The following is a 22268-nucleotide window of genomic DNA, read 5'->3' on the forward strand; positions in this document are numbered from 1 at the left end:
AGGTGCTCTGTGCACACTGTGCTTGGAAACCACAGAGCAAAGCCAAGAGTGAAGGTGAGGCAAATGTCAGTGGGCTCTGGGGTCACTCTGGGGCTATGGCCTCCCTTCCTCCAAAAACAGACCACCCCTAACAGAGGGCCATGGCTGACCATGGAGAGATGCGCAAGGAATTTTCCCAGGCCACCATGTGGGAAGGAAACAAAACCAAACCTCTGTACCTTTTTCTTCCGTCCTGGAAGGGGGCCCCGCCGCGGGGCCCGGACAACAGCTTTCTTCTCAGGGGTGAAGTCCTGGGTGGAGAGGAGGGAGCCGGACATGGGGCCCACAGGCAGCAGGCCCACATGCGGCCCCACCCGAGCATCCCTCCCCTATGCTCTTGCTCTGGCCAGCTGCTCACCTGGTCACTGGTCTTCTCTGACTCAGAGGAGCTTTCTGAGTTCTCCTCCTCAGATGGAGACATGCTGGCTTGATCCAGGTCGCTGGAGGCCTTTCGAGTTCGTTTTGAGACCGACATCTAAAAGGGGAGCAGCCCAAATGGATCAGCAACTGAGAAAGGCCTTGTGCTTGATGGAGCACCCAGAGCCTAGGAAGCTTTCGGAGGGGGAGGAACCCCTTTGAGAATCTGATAAAAACCAGGTATACTGAACCTAGACATGATGCTCAGTGAGAGAAGCCAGTCACAGAGGACAAATACGACCCAAATACACTCATGAGAAATTCCTAAAGGACTCAAACACATAGAGACCTGGCAAAAAAGACACAGACCATCCCCCTTCCCTGTCCCTGCCAACCATGGGGAAAGAACACCAAAAATGAGCTGGGGTGCTGGGTGAACAATGAAAGAGGTTGTCTAAGTGTCTCCCTAGTATGGGGGAAAAGGAACTGTAATAATGACATTCATTTAATGCAAAGATGAAAGCAAAAAGTAAAACCTGGATACATATTAACCTACAAATTCTGGTTTCTCTCTAAGGGGCAGGATGGGAGGAGGACATTTGACATATTTCTGTTAACTCCTCCAACAACTGTAAACAGAAACAACTGAGACTTTTAAAGAAACAATGCCAAGTGGAGAAGCCAAAGGTCCAATACTCTTAACAATGTTGGTCAGAATTCATCCATATCAGAGATTACTTCTCAACCACTGAAAATTGAACCTTCAAGTAATAGGAAATGCTTGTCTATCAGGTGGAAAACCAGCAAGACACATACTGTGTGCATGATTGCCAGTCTGTGCTTCACACACACACACACACACACACACACACACACTTGATCACACTCAAGAGCACACAGAAACAGCAGAATGCTTCCAGTCCTTTGGCACAAAAGCCCCCTCAGAGAATTTGGGCGTTTTTCACTCACTGCTTTATGCTTTTCGTATCTTTTAAATCTACAATGATGATAGCTTATTGTTATAATTGGAACCAAATATTATTTTAAAAAATCATTAAAAAGGGCCTTCCCAGGCGGTCCAGTGGTTAAGACTCTGCACTTCCACTGCAGGGGGCGCGGGTTCAATCCCTGGTTGGGGGACTAAGATCCCGCATGCTGTGTGGCAAGGGCAATAAATAAAAGAATGCCTCCCTCCATCAAAAGAATTTGCTGTTAGATCCTAACCCTTTCACTCTGCACCCGAATATTCAGAAGCAGTCACAAGGCAGAGGAAGGGGTTGGGAGGAAGCAGGAAAGAGAATACATCCAAAAGAATTTAAAACTCACGTCCACGCAAACTCTTGTACATGAATGAATGTTCACAGCTGTGTTATCTGTGATGGTCCCCCAGTGGAAACATCCCAAATGGCCAGAAACAGATGATGGATAAATGTGGTCCCTCCACACCTGGGAGCATCTCTCAGCCATGCAAAGGAGAGAAGCCCTGACATTCGTTATCACGTGGATGGACTCTTAGAACACGGTACTCAGGGAGAGCAGCAGACGCAGGACACGCAGGGTGGGACTCCACTGCTGGAAACGTCCAGAACGGGCAGATCCACAGACAGAGTGGGGTCGTGGTTACTAGGGGCTGTGTGTAGGGACATGGGGGACTGCCAAAGAGGATGGGGTTTCTTTAGGGGGTGATGGGAAGTTCTGGAACTGACAGAGGTGACGCTGGCACAACTTTGTGAATGTACTAAAAACCACAAGGAAAGGCCGAGGAGGGAGAAAAGGCGGCCAGATGGGGCCTCTGAGGAAGAGGAAGGGCCCCAGGCCCCACAGGCAGGCATGCCCGCCCTGTCCCTACCTTCAAGGCCACAGCCTTCCGCTTGAGGCCGCTGTTGTCGCTGCTCTTGTCAGAGTCAGAGTCGCTCTCCATCCTATCACTGGTGGCTGCAGCGGTCACGGCTGTGACGGCCACGACTCCCCGGTCCTCATCATCCTCACTGCCACCTGCCCGGTCCGCTTCAGCGGCCTCGCTGTCAGAGGAGCTCACCGGCTGGGGGGTGGGGGACAGAGACAGCAGGTCACCACAGAGCTTGTTGCACAGACCGCATCCACTGGCCGGGTCTCGAGCGTCAGGATCCGGTCTGCTTGCTCTCCAAACGGGGGAACTGAGGCCCAGGGAGCTCCAAGGGCTGAGGCAGAGGGCGAGATGGACCCATGAGTGCTGGGCACTGCGGGATCTGAGGGCAAACCCTGGGCCAGTGACGTAAGCCTCTGGCCCTCCGTTCCCACATCTGAGCCGTTGGGACAGGACTGCTTTGGTCTCACAGGGCTGTGGTCGGGTGAGACAGAGTGGCGTACTCAGGCCAGTGCCCAGATTGGTAGGAGGTCCGCGGAGGTTTGACTTTTGTAAAAAGTATTCCAAGTACTGATGAGGAGGAGACCGACCTAGGACAGGACCTCTGAGGTGAACTTCAAGGCACTTCTGTTTTATGCAAAGCATCAGTTCAGGCAGTAACAGCCAAGGAGACAGCAAACACAGACAGCACTGCCCCATGCTCACCGAGTGCTGGGCTCGTCTGTGAGCAGAGGCCAGGTGCCAGGCACTGTGCCGGGAGGATGGCACCACCCAGAGGAGAACATGGTGTGGGCCCTGCCCTCGGGGAGCTTACAATCTAGTGGGGGACCAGCCACGGCCATTTCAAGAGACCCTTTCAACACTGCTGGTGGGAATGTAACCTGGTGCAGCCCACTATTGGAATCAGTACAAAGGATCCTCAAAAAAACTACAAACAGAGTTGCCATAGGATCTAGCAATCCCACTCCTGGACTTATATCAAGAGGAAATTATAATTCGAAAATATACATGTGCCCCAATGTTCACTGCAGCACTATTTACAATAATAACCAAGACATGAAAAACAACCTGTCCACTGATGGGTGAATGGATAACGATGTGGTGTGTATATATATATATACACACACACATATACACACAAAGGAATACTACTTAGCCATGAAAAAGAATGAAATAATGCTATTTGCAGCAACACGGATAAGCCTAGAGATGACCATACTAAGTGAAGCAAGTCAGGAAGAAAAAGACAAGTACTATATGATACTGCTTATATGTGAAATCTATAAAATGGTGCGAAGGAACTTATTTATAAAAGAGAAATATAATCAGATGTTAAAAATGAACTTATGATAATCATGGGGGAAGGGGAAGAGGAGGGATAAATTGGAAGATTGTGACTGACATGTACACACTGCTATATATAAAAGAGGCAACTAATGAAGACCTACTGCACAGCACAGGGGACTCTACACAACACGCTATAATGACTTAATGGGAAAAGAATCTGAAAGAGTAGATCCATGTATATGCATAACCAATTCAGTTTTCTGTACTCCTGAAGCTAACGTAACATTGTGAGTCAAATATACTCCAATAAAAACTTTTTTTAAATTATGAAGTATGACACAAATGAACATACCGATGAAACAGAAACAGACTCACAGACATAGAGAACAGGCTTGTGTTTGTCCAGGGGTGGGGGATGAGAGAGGATTGGGAGGCTGGGATTAGCAGATGCAAACTACTATATATGGCTTCCCTGGTGGCTCAGACGGTACAGCGTCTGCCTGCAATGCGGGAGACCAGGGTTCGATTCCTGGGTTGGGAAGATCCCCTGGAGAAGGAAATGGCATTCCACTCCAGCACTCTTGCCTGGAAAATCCCATGGACGGAGGAGCCTGATAGGCTACAGCCCATGGGGTTGCAAAGAGTCGGACACGACTGAGCGACTTCACTTTCATTGGACTTCCTTGGCGATCCAGTGGTTAGGACTCCATGCTTCGCCTGCAGGGGTCATGGGTTCAATCCCTGGTCCGGGATCTAAGATCCCACATGCCTCAAATAACAAACAAAACAGCATACCAACAACAATAAGGTCCTACTGTAGAGCAGAGGCATGAATGAAGTTCTCCTTAGGAACCAAAGAGGTGGGTGTGCCTGGGGTGCAGGGAAGAGAAGAAAGTGGCAGGAAAGGGCACTTCCCTGGTGGTCCAGTGGCTAACACTCCGAGCTCCCAATGCAGGGGGCCCAGGCTCAATCCCTGGTCAGGGAACTAGACCCCATATCCAACAACTAAAGATCCCACATGCCAAAATACAGATTGAAGATCCCATGTGTGGCAACTAAGACCCAATGCAGCCAAATAAATATTCAAAAAAAAAAAAAACCATTGGGGGAAAAAACTAAAAAAGGCCACATTTCCTTGTTGTGATTACAGTGAGGGGTCATGCTAGTTGAGAAAAAGCAAGGAATGAGAAGAGTATGAGGGTGTGTGTGTGTGGCGGGGCCTCCAGGGTGACGGGAAACACCATAGAAGCTAGGAATTGGGAGCCAGAAGCAGTGAGGGTGAGCAGCCAGGTGGCCAGAGGAGGGTGGAGGGCCCAGGTCAGGGCTGGACAGAGGCTGGTCAGTCTCCGGGCCTGCCTGCCTTGCCAGGACCCCACCCACCTTGCACTGGCCAGAAAAGCATTTCAGCCTAGGAGATGTGAGGCCTGGGTTTGAGTCCCAGCGCAGCACGAACCGGCTAGTGGGACGGGTCCCTTCATCTCCTCTTCTGCCAGGTCACCAAGAGGTATCAACTGGGATCCTAGGTCAGTGGTTCTCAGCCAGGGGTGATTCTGTCCCCCAGGGGGTATCTAGCAATGTCTAAAGACATTCGGATTATCAAGATGGTGGGGGAGGGGGGTCCTGGCATCAAGTGGGTGGGACCAGAGATGCTGCTCCATAGCCCACAGTGCCCAGGACGCCCCACAGAGTGACCAGCCGCAAAAGTGTAACAGCCCTTGGTCCAGGTCTCACATTCTAGCTAGGTCCCTCTGGGCAATCCAGTGAATGCTCTGGGCTTCAGTGTGCTCAGCTGTAAAGCGGGGAAAAGGCTGCCAAACCTCCCACCTCCACAGCCCATCTCAGCTGGGACACAGAACCACTCTGAGACACTGTTTCCTACTTCCTGGCTTGGCGGGGGGACGTGGGAACAGGTCCGGCCGCACGCTCCTGGTGGGAGCACACCAAGTGAAGGCTGTCGAAAAAAATGAAGCTGTTCTCTGCACGACAAAGGGGACCACTTGTGCGGAATAAGGCCAAGTGCATTTCCAAAAAGGCAGCTATGCAGAGTGCTATGTGAACACACAATTTTGGAAGGAAACACAAGGAACTGGAGGCTGGGGCTACCTTACGAAAAAAGGGAGACAGAGTGGCTGCTCTTTTGTACTTTTCAGTCTTGTACAGGAGTCTGTACTCCCACCTGAAATGTAAAAATAAACTAAAAACATATAGGATGAAAAGACAGACTGCTGGGGCACCCTCAAAAAGCAGCACTTTCAGACGACTGCTGTGGATGGGCCCCGGGAGAAGTGACAATGAGGGAGAAAAGCCTCGAGGTGCCCAGGCCTCAGCCCTAAACCACCACACCTAAACCTCCCAGGGTGGGGGCCCTGGGATCCATGTTTTGAAACCACTGTTCGCTTTGGAAGCACTGACAGGTCCGAGAACCAGACAGCAGTAATACGTTACAGCAACTTCTCAACTTGGGGAGTCTGTGCGGAGATGACTGAGTATCAGGGCCACACTGTTTTCAAGTTTCATTTCCTCGAGGGCAGGCATCTATCTATCCTGTACTTTACAGGCTGAGGGTGTGTAATAAATACTAAGTGGTGCGATGATTCACCAGGAGGTGAGAAGCTTAAGACAAGACTAACTAGAACTTGGGTTGGGGCCAGAAAAGGATCTCGTCAACTACCTTAAAGGATGTCCAATCCCTTTACCCAAGTTGGGAACATGCAAAGCCGGGAGAAAGACTGGCACCAACACAAGGGCAACATCCATCTCCCAGACTCTTCACAGGAGGTGCAAGTAAGAGCACACACATGCAGGAAGGGTGGGCCTGCCAAACCTTCAGCAGAGGAGAGATCCGCTGAATGGACTCCTGAGTTCTGGACAGTGAGCTCCCAGGAGGTGCGTCGGTTTCACCTGGGATTCCTGATCCCCAGCCTGGTCCATGGCCCTCACGCCCCAGGGGTCTGTCTATACAGGAGAGTGGGCCAGGTAGGTGGGTGGACAGAGCCACAGGAGAGGCACATGAAGACCATCTCGAGACCCTGTGTTCTCAAGCAGGACCAGATGCTGCAGAGCTATACAGACCTTCATTCACAGAAACCAGACAGATCCTCTGACTCCCGTTTCCCTGCCCACAGACCACGCCGGATGTCCATTTCTTCCCTAACAGCTGAGCTCTGAGCCCTGCAGTCAATTTGCTTAGTCTCTCGGCCAACCTAGAGCCCACAACTCCTGAGGCCAGGCCACCCCGCCACCCCCTCTGCATTACTCCCCCAAACACCCTGAGCGAGGCACCCATCCCCCACTTCGCCCTCAGCTTCCCATGACTTTTTTTTTTTAAAAACAAATTTAACTTCAGCTTCTCTAAATTCCCTTTTTCCCCTGGATGTTCAGATGGTAATCTGGCACTCAGATGTTGTCTCTGTGACTCTTAGGGTTTCTTTCCCACCTCAGCAAGAGTTCTCATTACACCCTTTTCCCGTGTCTGGAAACCTGGCAGTAAGGGGGGAAGGAAACGGTGTTATTCAAAGAAAAATATTTTTTTCCTTAGAAAACAAAAGGTTTCTTAGGAGCTCTCACAACACTGCTATACATTCAGGTTAATTCTAGAGCTGTGGGTCTGGGGGAAGCAGGGTGGGACCCTGCACGCCTCCACCTGACTCAGGGGACAGTTGGCAATTCATCCAGATATGTTTGCTTGGCACAACTGGGTAAAGGAGAAGCTAACAGCATCAAGGGGATGAGGGGCTGTGGATGCTTCCCCCTCCCCAATGGTACCCAGGACAGCCCCCTACAGAAAGCGACTGGGCCCCTAAATGTCAGCAGTGCCCAGTGGGAGGAGCCCTGGCCCAGAGGCTGCTCCTTTTTGATGGGACAAGCTAAGACGACCTCTGGTCCCTGGTGCATGAGTGCCCGCTGCCCTCTCCTGCACGGACTCACCAGAGGCATGCTAAGATCACCTCTCCTCCCTGGTGCACGCGTGCCCGCCGCCTCCCCCGCCCTGACTCACAAGAGGCGCGCTAAGACCACCTCTGGTTCCGGGTGCACCCGCGTGCCCGCCACCTCCCCAGGCAAGGACTCACTAGAGGCGCGCTGTAGCTGGCGTGGGGGTTGTTCTGGATCTCCCACAGGCCCTCATTGAAGCCTTTCCTCTTGTTGGGCTTTCCGTACTTGTCTTTACACTTGTCGTAGGGGAACAGGTCCTTGGGTCCCAGGAAGGCTCTGGAGAAAGGAAACACAGGGCCAGGCCCTGTGAGCCAGGCCACCTTGGAGGCACCAGGTAGCAAGAAGCCACCCCCCAGTGGGGGACACTTACGTTTCATGTGTACCAAAGAAGAAGATGGGGTACTTGTTGGGCGGGGGCTTCACGGCACCGTCGGCAATGTCATCGATCTGTAGGAAGAGGCCAGTGAGAGGCCAGCTAGGGGGTGGGGAGCAGCTTTCACCCAGTGACCCAGGAAACCCGTAAGAAATCGGCTGTTACTTGGAGAGAAGCATGCTGGGGGGAGGGGCCCTTTCAGGGAGGAAGACGCATCACCTTCTAATTAGGCCTCTGCCTTCTTCTGAGCAGTGCTCCCCCCCAGAAACACTGCATACCTGTGTCGTCGTCCACCCCCCCACCCTCCCCCGCTCTCTCTTTCCCCAAGGTAGGTGTTTCACCTGGGCAAAGCCAAAAGCTCTAAGCAGCCAGGGGGTGGGTCCAAGACCAGCTTCTGTGAACTCCCAGGGCCCTCGCACGGGACGCCCTCCCCCAAAGAGGCGATCGGTGATCCGGCTCCCAGAGGCTGCAGCTGGCAGCTCCAAGGAGGCAGAGGGTAGGGGGTGGGCTGCAGGAGACAGGCGCCGAGCATCCAGGAAGTCCCACCCTCTCCCTGCAGGCCCATGGGCTCCAGCAGTTGTCAGTCATCTCCCCACAGAAAGCTAGCAGCCCCTTCCCTTCCAATCAGGTGCTTGGAAGCTCTCTGGGCTTCCAGAGCCAGCTGAGGCAGTGGGGGGTTGGGGGGGGTTGGGGGGGTGGAGGCGGGGTGGGGGGGGGGGCGAAGGAGAGGGAGAAACTGGTACTTTGGGAGGAAAGGAAGTGTCGGTAAAGTTTCATCACTCTGGTGCCCCCAAGAAAGTAAGCCCGAGCAAATCAGGTCAGAATGGGTTCTCTGGTCCCCATTAATTCCTTCCTGTCCTCTTCACAGCCTGGGCAGTTGGAACCTTCCCTGTCCTCTACCCCAAACATCCTTCCTCAGTTCTCTGGGCTACTCTTCAAAGTCCTGGGGGCCCACATGTCCATTGCAAGCATCACCAAACTGCATCACCCTGAAGACCAGCTGGCCAGGTCTTCCAGGCCTGCTTCTGCTCTGACCTAACCCAGGACCTGCCTCTGAGCCTGAAGCCTAGACATCTTGGCAGCAGCACCACCAGCTGTGGACCACTCTCAGCACTGCCTGGTTAGTGGTCCTTGAGCCCACTCTTGGCATCTTATGGTGGCCTCTCTGCAACCAAACACCCAGCCCTGGGCAATGCCTTTCTGCTTACTTCCACCAGAGGCAGGCAGGGCAGGCATCCCAGAGAACCTCCCAGGCCACTTTTGTTCCTGACGAACCTTCACCTTCATCCTTCACCTGCTTCCCCCTCCAAACTCCTTCAGTCCTACAGTGCATATTCCACTAACCCTGGTCCTGGGGTGACTTTGACTCGGGGATGACAATAACCTCAGGGCCCCTCCTCCACACCAGCCTGCCCCACAAACAGTGCCTGAAACTTCACTCTGGAAATCTGGGACTCCTGCTCAAGACTCCGTCAGACCTGGACCCTTCGCATCATCTCTGGATCCCAGCTTCCTCCAAAGGGGATCCCCAGAGTCCTCTTGACCCAACCCCCTCCTCTAGCACTCTCTTTCCAGCCTGAGTACCAGTGGCTGCTCTCTGATTCAGGCCTCTCTCCATCCCAAACCCTCCTCCCCACCCCCTACCCCCAACTCCATGCCCCAACCAGACTCCTCCCCCAGGGTCTGGCAGGGGTGTCCTCCCAGGGCACAAGTGCCGAGGGTCCCCCAAACAAGTCTTACTCCAATCTCTGGTCTCTGATGCCTAATATTTTCAAATCAAGTCCCCCACAGCTCCAGCGACCTTGTAAACACAGCCCCCAGCCCTATTTCCAAGCACCAGCCCTCCTGAGCACGTCTCAACCTTGACCTTCAACTCTTCTCCCTTACTGGAACCCTTAACCCTAGACCCCTTCACATGTTTCTCCAGGACTCCCCTCAGAACTTGGCTTCCTCTTGTCCCCTCAAAGATATCCTTCTCTCTGGGGCACCTCCTTCCCTTAGTTTGGGCTCTCTCCTCAAATCCCAAATTCCTCAACTCCGTTCACCGCCTTCAAACTTGAACCCTGGTCCGTCAAGCCCCAGGTCCCTCAACAACCATGTCCCTAGGCTCTGGGACCCCAGGCTCAGGACACCCCACATCCCCGGAGGTAGGGTTCCTCAGGCCCAAGTTCCCCCCACAGCCCAAGCGGGCGAATTCTTCAAGTCCAGGACGCTCACACCTCCGAGCTCAGGTTCGCCCACAACCACTGCGCGAGGGTCCTACAGGCTGGGGACCCCCACACTTCGAGGCAAGCGGATCCCCCAGGCCCAGGTCCCCCCAAACTCCGGGCGCGCGGGTTCCTCAGGCCCAGAGCCCCCCAGACCTCCAGTGTCCAAGTCTTTCAGGCCGTGGCCCCTACTGCCCCACCCCCCACCCCCGACTCTCCGTCGCCTGGCCCATATCCCTCGCGGCCTCACCCGGGCCGGCCAGTGCGGGTAGCCCTTCATCTTGGCGAACACCAAGTCCCCGGGCTTGAAGGCGTGCGGCATACTGGCGGCGGGAGGCCCAGGCCGCGGAAAGCGGCAGCAGCGGCAGCGGTAGCGGCTGCGGCTGAGGCGGCGGCAGCGGGAGGCAAAGCCGGGGGCGGGAGCAGGGCGTCGAGGGGGCGGGGGCGGTGGCCGGGGTAGCGAGTCGAAGCGTGTTTATTGGCCAGCACCCCGCAGGAAGTCCCGCCTTCCAGCCGTCATGGGCGGGCGACGACGTCGCTCAGAACCACGTGCGGGGATAGAGGCACAAGGAGACCAATGAGAAGAGGGGTTGGAGCAGAACAAGTTAACGGGATTGGATAACGGGTAGATCCAAGGGGGCGTGACCAAGAAGCCTAATGGCTGGGGAAGGAGGTTATGGGAGGTGAAAGAGGAAAGGTGGGTGGAGGGAAACACAAGCGCTCAAAGAGTGAAGAGGCGGGCAGCCAGGGCAGAGAGGCGGGCCATAGACCGCCATGGGAGGCGGGGCCTTAAGTAGGAAGCATGCCATTGGATAGTAAAAGAAAGAAGGCCCAATCTCTGTAGGGGGCGCGTCATTGTTAGCCACCGCGCCTCTGAGGAGGGGCAGAATATGGAGTTAAAGCCCATTGGGTACCACAAGAAAAGCGGCTCAAGGTAAAGAGCGCGCATTGGCTATCACAGGAGGAACGGCTTAAGCGGTTGTCTGCCATTGGATGTTGTAAGAGACAAGGTTCAACTCAAAACAGGGATGCGCCGTTGCCTGCTGGGGGGCGGGGCTTAGGTGTAGGGGCGGGCCATGTGGAGATTTGAGGATAACCAGCCAAAAACTGCAGAAAACATTATTTCTTCACGCGACAACTTTGTTGAGCACCATGTTGCAGCCACAATACACCCAAAATACATGTTAATTCAGTCGAGAAAATTGTATTGAGCACTGCCTGGACGAGTTACCTAATCTCAGTTGTCTCCGTCTCCCCACCTGTATAATGGGATTCATAATGGTACCCATCTTATGGAAGAGTAAAGTTTAAACGGACATCACCACCCCTGTACTCTGCCAGACAGTAGCAAATACTGGAAGTGCTGAGATGCTGTCCCCCTCGCTCATGAAGTATTCGAGTTTTAGCATGTAAAAGAAATATCAATTTCTTTATAATTAGGACCCAGGGAAAGGACTAAGGGGTAAGATAGGGCTCTTAAGAAAGAGCTAAATAGGACTTCCCTGGTAGTACAGTGGGTAAGAATCCGCCTAACAATGCAGGAGACACTGGTTAGATCCCTGGTCCTCAAGGAAGAATAGCGCCCCCCGCCCCTCCACTGGAGAAAACCCTAGCGCAGCAACCAAGACGCAGTGCAACCATAAATAAATTAGTTTTTAAAAAGAAGAGATGAATAATCAAGGTCCTAATGTGTAGCACGGGGAACTATATTCAATAACCTGTCATAAACCATAATGGAAAAGATACGTGTAACTGAATCATTTTGCTGTACAGCAGGAATTAACATTGTAAAACAACTATATTCCAATTAAAAAAAAAAGAGCTGAGTAATGACGGAGAATTCGTCTATCCTGGGGGAACAGAAGGATTTGCTGTAGGAGATAGTAGTTTAACCAGAGAGAGAAAAGATGACTAGACATAGGTCTATATAGTAAGGTGGGCGCTGGAAGGGACATTTGAAGTAGAAGGGACAGCAAAAGGATCCATTGAGTACCTGTCTTGTGCCTTGTGAATATCAGTGACACGCTTGGGTTTTAATTTCTTGGGGAAAAAAAATGGAGGGATTTGAGCACAGAGTACAGAGATAATATGTTAATCTCAAGAAACATCCTTGTGCACACGAAATATATCTCAAAAGGGCAGGGTTGTTTTTTGTTGTTTTTTTTTTTTTTACAAAATTTAATATGAAAAGTTAAAATGAACGAAGTTTAATATGAACCAGCAATTCCAACTTTATGTATCTACCCAAAAGAAATGAAAACAAACATCCATGCCAAAATTTACACAGCTATAGTCATAACAGCATTATTCACAAAAACAAAAAAGGGGAAATAATGCACATGTCTGTCAACAGGTAAACAGATAAACCAAATAAGCCATGTTTTGATGAATTTTATTGCCGACCCTCCAGCAAGAAAACGAAACCTGGGACTGATATACACTACAACAGGGATTAACCTCAAAAATATACTCAGTGGAAAAAAAGCAGACAGCAGGTAACACACTCTATGATTCCTATGTCATATGAGAATATCCAAAAAAGGCAAAATTTTCAAGACAGAAAGTAGATCAGTATTTGCCTCAAGCTGAGGCTGGGAATACAGAGTGACTGTAAAGGAGCATGAGGTTTCTCTCTAGGGTGATGGAAATCTTTCAAGACTAGATTCTGGTAGTGGTCCTTGTTGTTTAGTTATTGTCATGTCTGACTCTTTTTCGAACCCATGGACTGAAGGCTGCCAGTCTCATTTGTCCATGGGATTTTCCAGGCAAGAATACTGGAATAGGTTGCCATTTCCTTCTCCAATGGTCCAAGAGCTCTGTAATTATAAAATGTACAATAAAATTCATCGAACTATACATTTTAAAAAGGGTGAATTCGAGGGAATTCCCTGGTGGCCCAGTGGTTAGTACTCAGCACTTCCACTGCAAGGGGATGAGTTCAGTATCTGGTTGGGGAACTGAGGTCCTGCATGTAGCACAGTACAGCCAGAAAAACAAAGAAAGAAAAAGATGAATTTTAGGGTGTGTAAATGATATATTAATAAAGACATTTTAAAAGAAAAAGTTCTTTAGGCTGCTATATGAAGAAAGGCTGTAGGTAAAATTGACAGATAAAATTCAGGAAGCCTGGGGCTTCCTTCCCTAGTGGTCCAGTGGATAAGAATCCACCTGCCAATGCAGAGGACCTGGGTTCCATCACTAGTCTAAGAAGATCCCAGATGCTAAGGAGCAACAAAGCTCATGCACCGCAACTATTGAGCCACCGCTGTAAAAGCCCGTGCTTGGCAACAAGAGAAGCCATCACAGTGAGAAAGCCACACACCTCAATGAAGACTCAGCACAGCCAAAAATAAGTAAATAAATCTTTTTTCAAAAAAATTCAGGAACCCCATGAACAGTATGAAAAGGCAAAATGATGGGATACTGAAAGAGGAACTCCCAGGTCATTAGGTGCCCAATATGCTACTGGAGATCAGTGGAGAAATAACTCCAGAAAGAATGAAGGGATAGAGCCAAAGCAAAAACAATACCCAGTTGTGGATGTGACTGGTGATAAAAGCAAGATCTGATGCTGTAAAGAGCAATATTGCATAGGAACCTGGAATTTCAGGTCCATGAATCAAGGCAAATTGGAAGTGGTCAAACAAGAGATGGCAAGGGTGAACATCGACATTCTTGGAATCAGCGAACTAAAATGGACTGGAATGGGTGAATTTAACTCAGATGACCATTATATCTACTACTGCGGGCAGGAATCCCTCAGAAGAAATGGAGTAGCCATCATGGTCAACAAAAGAGTCCGAAATGCAGTACTTGGATGCAATCTCAAAAACGACAGAATGATCTCTGTTCGTCTCCAAGGCAAACCATTCAATATGACAGTTATCCAAGTCTATGCCCCAACCAGTAACGCTGAAGAAACTGAAGTTGAACAGTTTTATGAAGACCTACAAGACCTTTTAGAACTAACACCCAAAAAAGATGTCCTTTTCATTATAGGGGACTGGAATGCAAAAGTAGGAAGCCAAGAAACACCTGGAGTAACAGGCAAATTTGGCCTTGGAATGCGGAATGAAGCAGGGCAAAGACTAATAGAGTTTTGCCAAGAAAATGCATTGGTCATAGCAAACACCCTCTTCCAACAACAGAAGAGAAGACTCTACACATGGACATCACCAGATGGTCAACACCGAAATCAGATTGATTATATTCTTTACAGCCAAAGATGGAGAAGCTCTATACAGTCAACAAAAACGAGACCAGGAGCATACTGTGGCTCAGACCATGAACTCCTTATTACCAGATTCAGACTCAAATTGAAGAAAATAGGGAAAACCGCTAGACCATTCAGGTATGACCTAAATCAAATCCCTTATGATTATACAGAGGAAGTGAGAAATAGATTTAAGGGCCTAGATCTGATAGATAGAGTGCCTGATGAACTATGGAATGAGGTTCGTGACATTGTACAGGAGACAGGGATCAAGACCATCCCCATGGAAAAGAAATGCAGAAAAGCAAAATAGCTGTCTGAGGAGGGCTTACAAATGGCTGTGAAAAGAAGAGAGGTGAAAAGCAAAGGAGAAAAGGAAAGATATAAACATCTGAATGCAGAGTTCCAAAGAATAGCAAGAAGAGATAAGAAAGCCTTCTTCAGTGATCAATGCAAAGAAATAGAGGAAAACAACAGAATGGGAAAGACTAGAGATCTCTTTAAGTAAATTAGAAAAAAAAAAATTAGAGATACCAAGGGAACATTTCATGCAAAGATGGGCTCGATAAAGGACAGAAATGGTACGGACCTAACAGAAGCAGAAGGTATTAAGAAGAGGTGGCAAGAATACATGGAAGAACTGTACAAAAAAGATCTTCACGACCCAGATAATCATGATGATGTGATCACTAATCTAGAGCCAGACATCTTGGAAAGTGAAGTCAAGTGGGCCTTAGAAAGCATCACAATGAACAAAGCTAGTGGAGGTGATGGAATTCCAGTTGAGCTGTTTCAAATCCTGAAAGATGATGCTGTGAAAGTGCTGCACTCAATATGCCAGCAAATTTGGAAAACTCAGCAGTGGCCACAGGACTGGAAAAACTCAGTTTTCATTCCAATCCCAAAGAAAGGCAACGCCAAAGAATGCTCAAACTACCGCACAATTGCACTCATCTCACATGCTAGTAAAGTAATGCTCAAAATTCTCCAAGCCAGGCTTTAGCAATACGTGAAACCTGAACTCCCTGATGTTCAAGCTGGTTTTAGAAAAGGCAGAGGAACCAGAGATCAAATTGCCAACATCTGCTGGATCATGGAAAAAGCAAGAGAATTCCAGAAAAACATCTATTTCTGCTTTATTGACTATGCCAAAGCCTTTGACTGTGTGGATCACAATAAACTGGAAAATTCTGAAAGAGATGGGAATACCAGACCACCTAACCTGCCTCTTGAGAAATCTGTATGCAGGTCAGGAGGCAACAGTTAGAACTGGACATGGAACAGCAGACTGGTTCCAAATAGGAAAAGGAGTAAGCCAAGGCTGTACATTGTCAGCCTTATTTAGCTTATATGCAGAGTACATCATGAGAAACGTTGGATTGGAAGAAACACAAGCTGGAATCAAGATTGCCAGGAGAAATATCAATAACCTCAGATATGCAGATGACACCACTCTTATGGCAGAAAGTGAAGAGGAGCTAAAAAGCCTCTTGATGAAAGTGAAAGAGGAGAGTGAAAAAGTTGGCTTAAAGCTCAACATTCGGAAAACGAAGACCATGGCATCCGGTCCCATTATTTCATGGGAAATAGATGGGGAAACAGTGGAAACAGTGTCAGACTTGATTTTTTGCGCTCCAAAATCACTGCAGATGGTGACTGCAGCCATGAAATTAAAAGACGCTTACTCCTTGGAAGAAAAGTTATGACCAACCTAGATAGCATATTTAAAAGCAGAGATATTACTTTGCCGACTAAGATCCGTCTAGTCAAGGCTATGGTTTTTCCTGTGGTCATGTATGGATGTGAGAGTTGGACTGTGAAGAAGGCTGAGCGATGAAGAATTGATGCTTTTGAACTGTGGCATTGGAGAAGACTCCTGAGAATCCCTTGGACTGCAAGGAGATCCAACCAGTCCATTCTGAAGGTGATCAACCCTGGGATTTCTTTGGAAGGAATGATGCTAAAGCTGAAGCTCCAGTACTTTGGCCACCTCATGCGAAGAGTTGACTCATTGGAAAAGATTCTGATGCTGGGAGGGACTAGGGGCAGGAGAAGGGGACGACCAAGGATGAAATGGCTGGATGGCATCACGGACTCGATGGAGGTGAGTCTGAGTGAACTCCGGGAGATGGTGATGAACAGGGAGGCCTGGCGTGCTGTGATTCATGGGGTCGCAAAGAGTCGGACACGACTGAGCAACTGAACCGAACTGAACTGAGTTAAATATGAATTGTAGATATACAACAAATACTTTTTTAGTATAAGTATGTTCCATGCAATATTCGTGACATTAGCTATACCAAAAAGGTATATACTGGGTTGGCCAAAAAGCTCATTTGAATTTTCTGTAAAATGTTATGAAAAACCCCAACAAACATTTTGGCCAACCCGCTGCTGGGAAAGATTGAGGGCAGAAAGAGAAAGGGGCAGCAGAGGATTAGATGGTTGGATGACATCACTGACTCGGTGGACATGAGTTGGAGGAAACTCCAGGAGATAGTGAAGGACAGGGAAGCCTGGCGTGCTGCAGTTCATAGGGTCTCAAAGAGAGGGACACAACTGAACAACTGAACAACAACAATGTTGTACATTCTACACCATGGATAAACCCTGAGAACACTGTGCTCTGTGAATAAATCTAATCAAAAAGGACAAACACTGTCTGATTCCGCAGGAGGTCCCTAGAGGAGTCAGATCCACAGAGACAGGAAGTAGATGGTGAGGCCAGGGGCTGGGGAAGGAGGAAGGGGAATCAGTGTTTCATGAGGACAAGAGTTTCAGTTTGGGAAGATGAGAAATTTCTGGAGGTGATGGTGGGGGTAGTTGCACAACAATGTTAGTGTGCTTAATGTCACTGAGCTGTGTACTTAAAAATGGTCAAGACAGTGACTGTGTCATAAATATTTTATACCAATAAGATAATTAATAATAAATACATATATCATCCTTGGAAGAAAAGTTATGACCAACCTAGACAGCATATTCAAAAGCAGAGACATTACTTTACCAACTAAGGTCCATCTAGTCAAGGCTATGGTTTTTGCTGTGGTCATGTATGGATGTGAGAGTTGGACTGTGAAGAAGGCAGAGCGCCAGAGAATTGATGCTTTTGAACTGTGGTGTTGGAGAAGACTCTTGAGAGTCCCTTGGACTGCAAGGAGATCCAATCAGTCCATTCTGAAGGAGATCAGCCCTGGGATTTCTTTGGAAGGAATGATGCTGAAGCTGAAACTCCAGTACTTTGGCCACCTCATGCGAAGAGTTGACTCATTGGAAAAGACTCTGATGCTGGGAGGGATTGGGGGCAGGAGGAGAAGGGGACGACCGAGGATGAGATGGCTGGATGGCATCACGGACTCGATGGACGTGAGTCTGAGTGAACTCCGGGAGTTGGTGATGGACAGCGAGGCCTGGCGTGCTGCAGTTCATGGGGTCACAAAAAGTTGGACACGACTGAGCGCCTGAACTGAACTGAACTGACATATATCATCAAATAACAATATTTAACACATAGTTTATATCATCCAATAAAAATATTTGACATATATTTCTTTCTGAAATGGTTAAGACTACACCTTTTGTTTGTTTGTTTGGCTATGCCGGTGGGCAGGTGGGATCTTAGTTACGGGATCAGGGATCAGATGTGGGTCCCAGCAGTGAAAGTAACGAGTCCTAACCATTGCAACACCAGGTATTCCCAGGAATTCCCTATAAATTTAAAGTATGTATGCATGTGTGAGCTAAGTCGTGTCCAACTCTTTAACCCCATGGACCACAGCCCACCAGCCTGCCCTGTTCAGAGGATTTCCCAGGCAAAAACCAACTGGAGTTGGTTGCCATTTTCTCCTCCAGGAAATTATGCTTATAAAACAGTAAAGTATTTGTATCTGAAATTCAGATCCTATAGGTCATTCTGTATTTTTATTTGCTAAATCTGGGCATCCTCATATAGGGAAGAAGTTGCACAATAAATGAGGGACTTGGTACAGAGGGGTCTGGCCTAGGCCAGAGTACAGATGGGGATACTGAGGCCCAGAGAGGGGCATACATCCAGTCTGTCCAAGGACAAGAATGCCACTTCTCTGGGTCCCCACCACCAAGGCCCTCCTGATTCAGTGCAAACTTCTCCCCCAGACCTTGAGCCAGTGCAGAAAAACCAGAGCTTCCTGCACAGACCTGACAGAGCTATGTTGCTGTTTAGTCGCTCAGTTTTGTCCAACTCATTTGCAAGCCCGTGGACCGTAGCCCACCACGCTCCTCTGTTCATGAGATTCTCCAGGCAAGAAACTGGAGTGGGTTACCATTCCCCTCTCCAGGGGATCTTCCCGACCCATGGACTGAACCTGGGTCTCCTGCATTAGCACGTGGATTCTTTACTGACGAGCCACCTGAGAACAGCTAAAAGCAAGTATCAGGCTCTGCTGGGGCAGAGTCCCCAAGAGGGTTGGGAAAGCCCCAAAGTGGCCCGCTGAGAAGGGAGAGGACCCACACCTTCCACTGGATCGGCAGTCACTGAAGCCAGCAGCTGAACCGCTAGTCATCACTAGTGGGGAGGTGACATTTCTTCCTGGTGCCTCAGAGAATAGTTCCTGGTACTTGGCCCCAGGAGGCAAGCTGGGGAAGGGGCTGCCCTGTCTGCTAGAACTGCATGAAACATCTCCTTCTAATTAGCAGGTGACCTGAGCATGCACTGTGTGTTACAGGCTTGATCTCCAGTTTACAGACAGGGGCATCAGCTTTCAATCCTATCACTGACAAGCATTTACTGCACACTTATCCAAGTAGGATAATAATTAAGATTTATTGGGGCTTCCCAGGTAGCCCTAGTGGTAAAGAACCCACCTGCTAATGCAGGAGACTTAAGTGATGCAGATTCCATCTGTGGGCTGGGAAGATCCCCTGGTGAAGGAAATGGCAACCCACTCCAGTATTCTTGCCTGGAGAATCCCATGGACAGAGGAACCTGGCAGGCTACGGTGCATAGACTCCCAAAGAGTTGGACACAACTGAAGTGACTTCACATGCACCCTGGTGGTCCAGTGGTTGAGACTCCGTTCTTCCAATGCAGGGACTCGGGTTCCATCCCTAGTCAGGGAACTGGATCCTACATGCCCCAACTAAGAGTTCGAATGGCGCAACTAAAGATCTCGAGTGCCGAAATGAAGATCAAAAAGCCCATATGCCCCAACTAAGACCCAGCATAGCCAAATAAATAAAATAAATATTTTTCTAAAATAAAATTTATAGAGCAGCTACTATGTTCCAAGTCACACACAGTAAGCATTTAACGTGGTTAATTTCATTCACATGTTAGTTGTTATTTCTCACTTCTGCTTTCCAGATAAAGAAACTGAGGCAGAGGATTAACACTAGGGGATTGGAATCTGGGAATGTTGGACATTTGACCCAGACCTTCTCCCCACCTAAGCAGTGGGGGTGACCTTCAGTCATTTCATCCTCATTCATTCTCCCCTGGGAGGATGTTATCAGAAATGCAGAATCACAACCCACTGGAGACCAGAGACATCAGAATTTGCCTTTAAATTTATTTATTCATACTTATTTATTTGTTTTTGGCTGTGCTGGGTCTTCCTTGCTGCATGTGGGCTTTCTCTAGTTGTGGAAATCAGGGGCTACTCTCTAGTTGACATTCGCTGGTTTCTCTGCGGTGGTTGGAGTCCATGGGGTTGCAAAGAGTTGGGCACGACTGAGCAACTGAAACAACATTGGGGTGGCCTCTCTTGTTGCAAAGTATGGGCTGTAGCATGCTCAGGCTTCGATGGGTGTGGTTCTCGGGCTTAGTTACTCTAAGGCATGTGGAATCTTCTTGGACCAGAGATAGAACCTGTGTCCCCTGCACTGGCAGGCACTCTTAACCACTGGACCACCAGGAAAGTCCAGAATCTGCCTTTAAACAAGCTCCCCACAGCTCCAGGAGCACGCGCTGAAATGTAGCTGGAGTCTGACGGTCCTGGGTTTGAATCTTCCTTTTGCAAGCTGCAGGGATATGGACAAGTCTATCCAATACTTTGCAACCTTCCCTATAAATTAGTGAGAAATACCAGTACTTGTTTCCTAGGGGGTGTTTAGTCTAGGAATTGTCTTCATTTCCTTTTGCTTTTGTAACAAATCACTACAAACTTGGTGGCTTAAAACAGTGCAAATCTATTTTGACCATTCTGGAGGTTCGAAGACCCATATGGATCTCACCAGGCTAAAATCCAAATACAGTACAATCAGGGACTTCCCTGGTAATCCAGTGGCTAAGACTCCGTGCTCCCAGTGCAGGGGGCCTGGGTTCCAACCCTGGTCAGGGAACTGGATCTGAGATACTGCAACAAAGAGTTCGTGTGCCACAACAAAAGATCCCATGTGCTGAAACTAAGACCCAGCACAGCCAAACAAATAAATACATTTTTAGAAGAAACAAATATAGTATGGGCCGAATGGCATTCCTTCTAGAGGATTGCAAGGAGAATCAATTTCCTTGCCTTTTCCAGTTCCTAGAAGCCACCTGCATTCCCCAGCTTGTGGCTCTTCCTCCATCTTCAAAGCTGCAACAGCATTCTGGGTCCTTCTCACATTATTGTCATCACATCTCCTCTGATTCTCCTGTTCTCCTTTTATAAGGACCCTGTAATTACATGTTGTTGTCCAGCTCTTTGCAACCCCATGGACTGCAGCACTCCAGGCTTCCCTGTCCTTCACTATCCCCCAGAGTTTGCTCAAACTCGTGTCCATTGAGTCAGTGATGCCATCCAACCATCTCATCCTCTGTAGACCCCTTCTCCTCCTGCCCTCAGTCTTTTCCAGCATCAGGGTCTTTCCCAATGAGTCGGCTCTTCGCATCAAGTGGTGGAGCTCCCAAGTATTGGAGCTTCAGCTTCAGCATCAGTGCTTCCAATGAGTATTCAGGGTTGATTAGATGGTGCTCATCCAAATAATCCAGGATCATCTCCCCATCTCAAGGTCCTTACTTTAATCACATCTGCAACATCCCTTTTGCACAAACGTTACCATGTTCATAGGTTATCAGGATCAGGACATGGTCATCTTTAGGGTGAACTATTCAACTGATCACGGGGGTTAAAATCTCGATCCGAGAGAACTGAAGTCTTATTTTTCTATAGGGCAACTAAACTGCCACATGAATACACAAAAACAACCTCGACTCTTACTTTAGATCATACACACACAAAAATAAATCTTAAAATTTAAAAAAAGACATAAAAAAGAAACCTCAAAATTAATTGTATCCCTAAATGTAAAAACTAAACTACGAAGCTTTTTAAAGACAACATAGGAGTTTTTTGTTTTTCGTTGTTGTTGTTGTTGTTGTTTTTTTAACAACTCTGAGATACCTTTTAACACAAAAATCAGAAGCTACGGAAAAACCAGGCAACCTAGAGCAAGCAATTTGATTTTTCCATACCTTAGGTTACTCATCCGTAAAATGGGAATCCCAACAGTGTTTGATTTATAAACAGAGCTGCTGTGAAGATTGTGAAGATGACACATAGAATATGGCATGTGAAGAGCACTCAGTAAGGGACTTCCCTGGTTGTCCAGTGGTCATGAGTCTGCACTGTCAACGCAGGAGGTGCAGGTTCAATCTCCGGCCGGGGAACTAAGATCCCACACACTGCATGGCATGGCCAAAATACTTTTTTAAAAAGAATATGGACACATAAATGCACTCAGCAAATATTACCAGTAATTTTTATAAGAGAGAAGTGCTTGGGGAACTCAGAATAGACTATAACCAGTATGAAAAAGGTAGTCAGGGAGGGCTTCCTGGAGGAAGAAGATTTCTTTAGAGAGATTGGGTAGAGGTCTCTTCCAGTAGAGATGAATACCTGGACAAAGGTCTGGAGGTAATAAGGCAAGAATAGTTCCAAGTAGCTAAGGGAGAGTGGGCAAAATGGGTGGAGAAAAGAGATGAGGCTTTTAAGAATACCGGGAGCCTCCTAATCTTCGATGTACAGACGAAGTAGTCTGATAGCACTGTACTCT

General features: G+C 48.6%; 1 protein-coding gene across 1 annotated transcript in view; it reads right to left on the reverse strand.

Annotated features, from left to right (window-relative positions):
• Positions 1–10467, reverse strand: part of HDGFL2 (HDGF like 2) — a 16230-nt gene extending 5763 nt beyond the window's left edge. Inside the window, exons 1-6 of the mRNA XM_069589404.1 lie at positions 10293–10467; positions 7833–7909; positions 7600–7738; positions 2246–2437; positions 398–514; positions 219–290 (exon numbers count right to left, since the gene is read on the reverse strand). Coding sequence (XP_069445505.1) covers positions 219–290; positions 398–514; positions 2246–2437; positions 7600–7738; positions 7833–7909; positions 10293–10364 — 669 coding nt within the window. The 5' untranslated portion in view covers positions 10365–10467. The remainder of the gene's footprint in view (positions 1–218; positions 291–397; positions 515–2245; positions 2438–7599; positions 7739–7832; positions 7910–10292) is intronic.
• Positions 10468–22268: the final 11801 nt, after the last annotated feature.

Source organism: Ovis canadensis, chromosome 5 (genome assembly GCF_042477335.2).
Source record: "Ovis canadensis isolate MfBH-ARS-UI-01 breed Bighorn chromosome 5, ARS-UI_OviCan_v2, whole genome shotgun sequence".
NCBI lineage: Eukaryota > Metazoa > Chordata > Mammalia > Artiodactyla > Bovidae > Ovis > Ovis canadensis.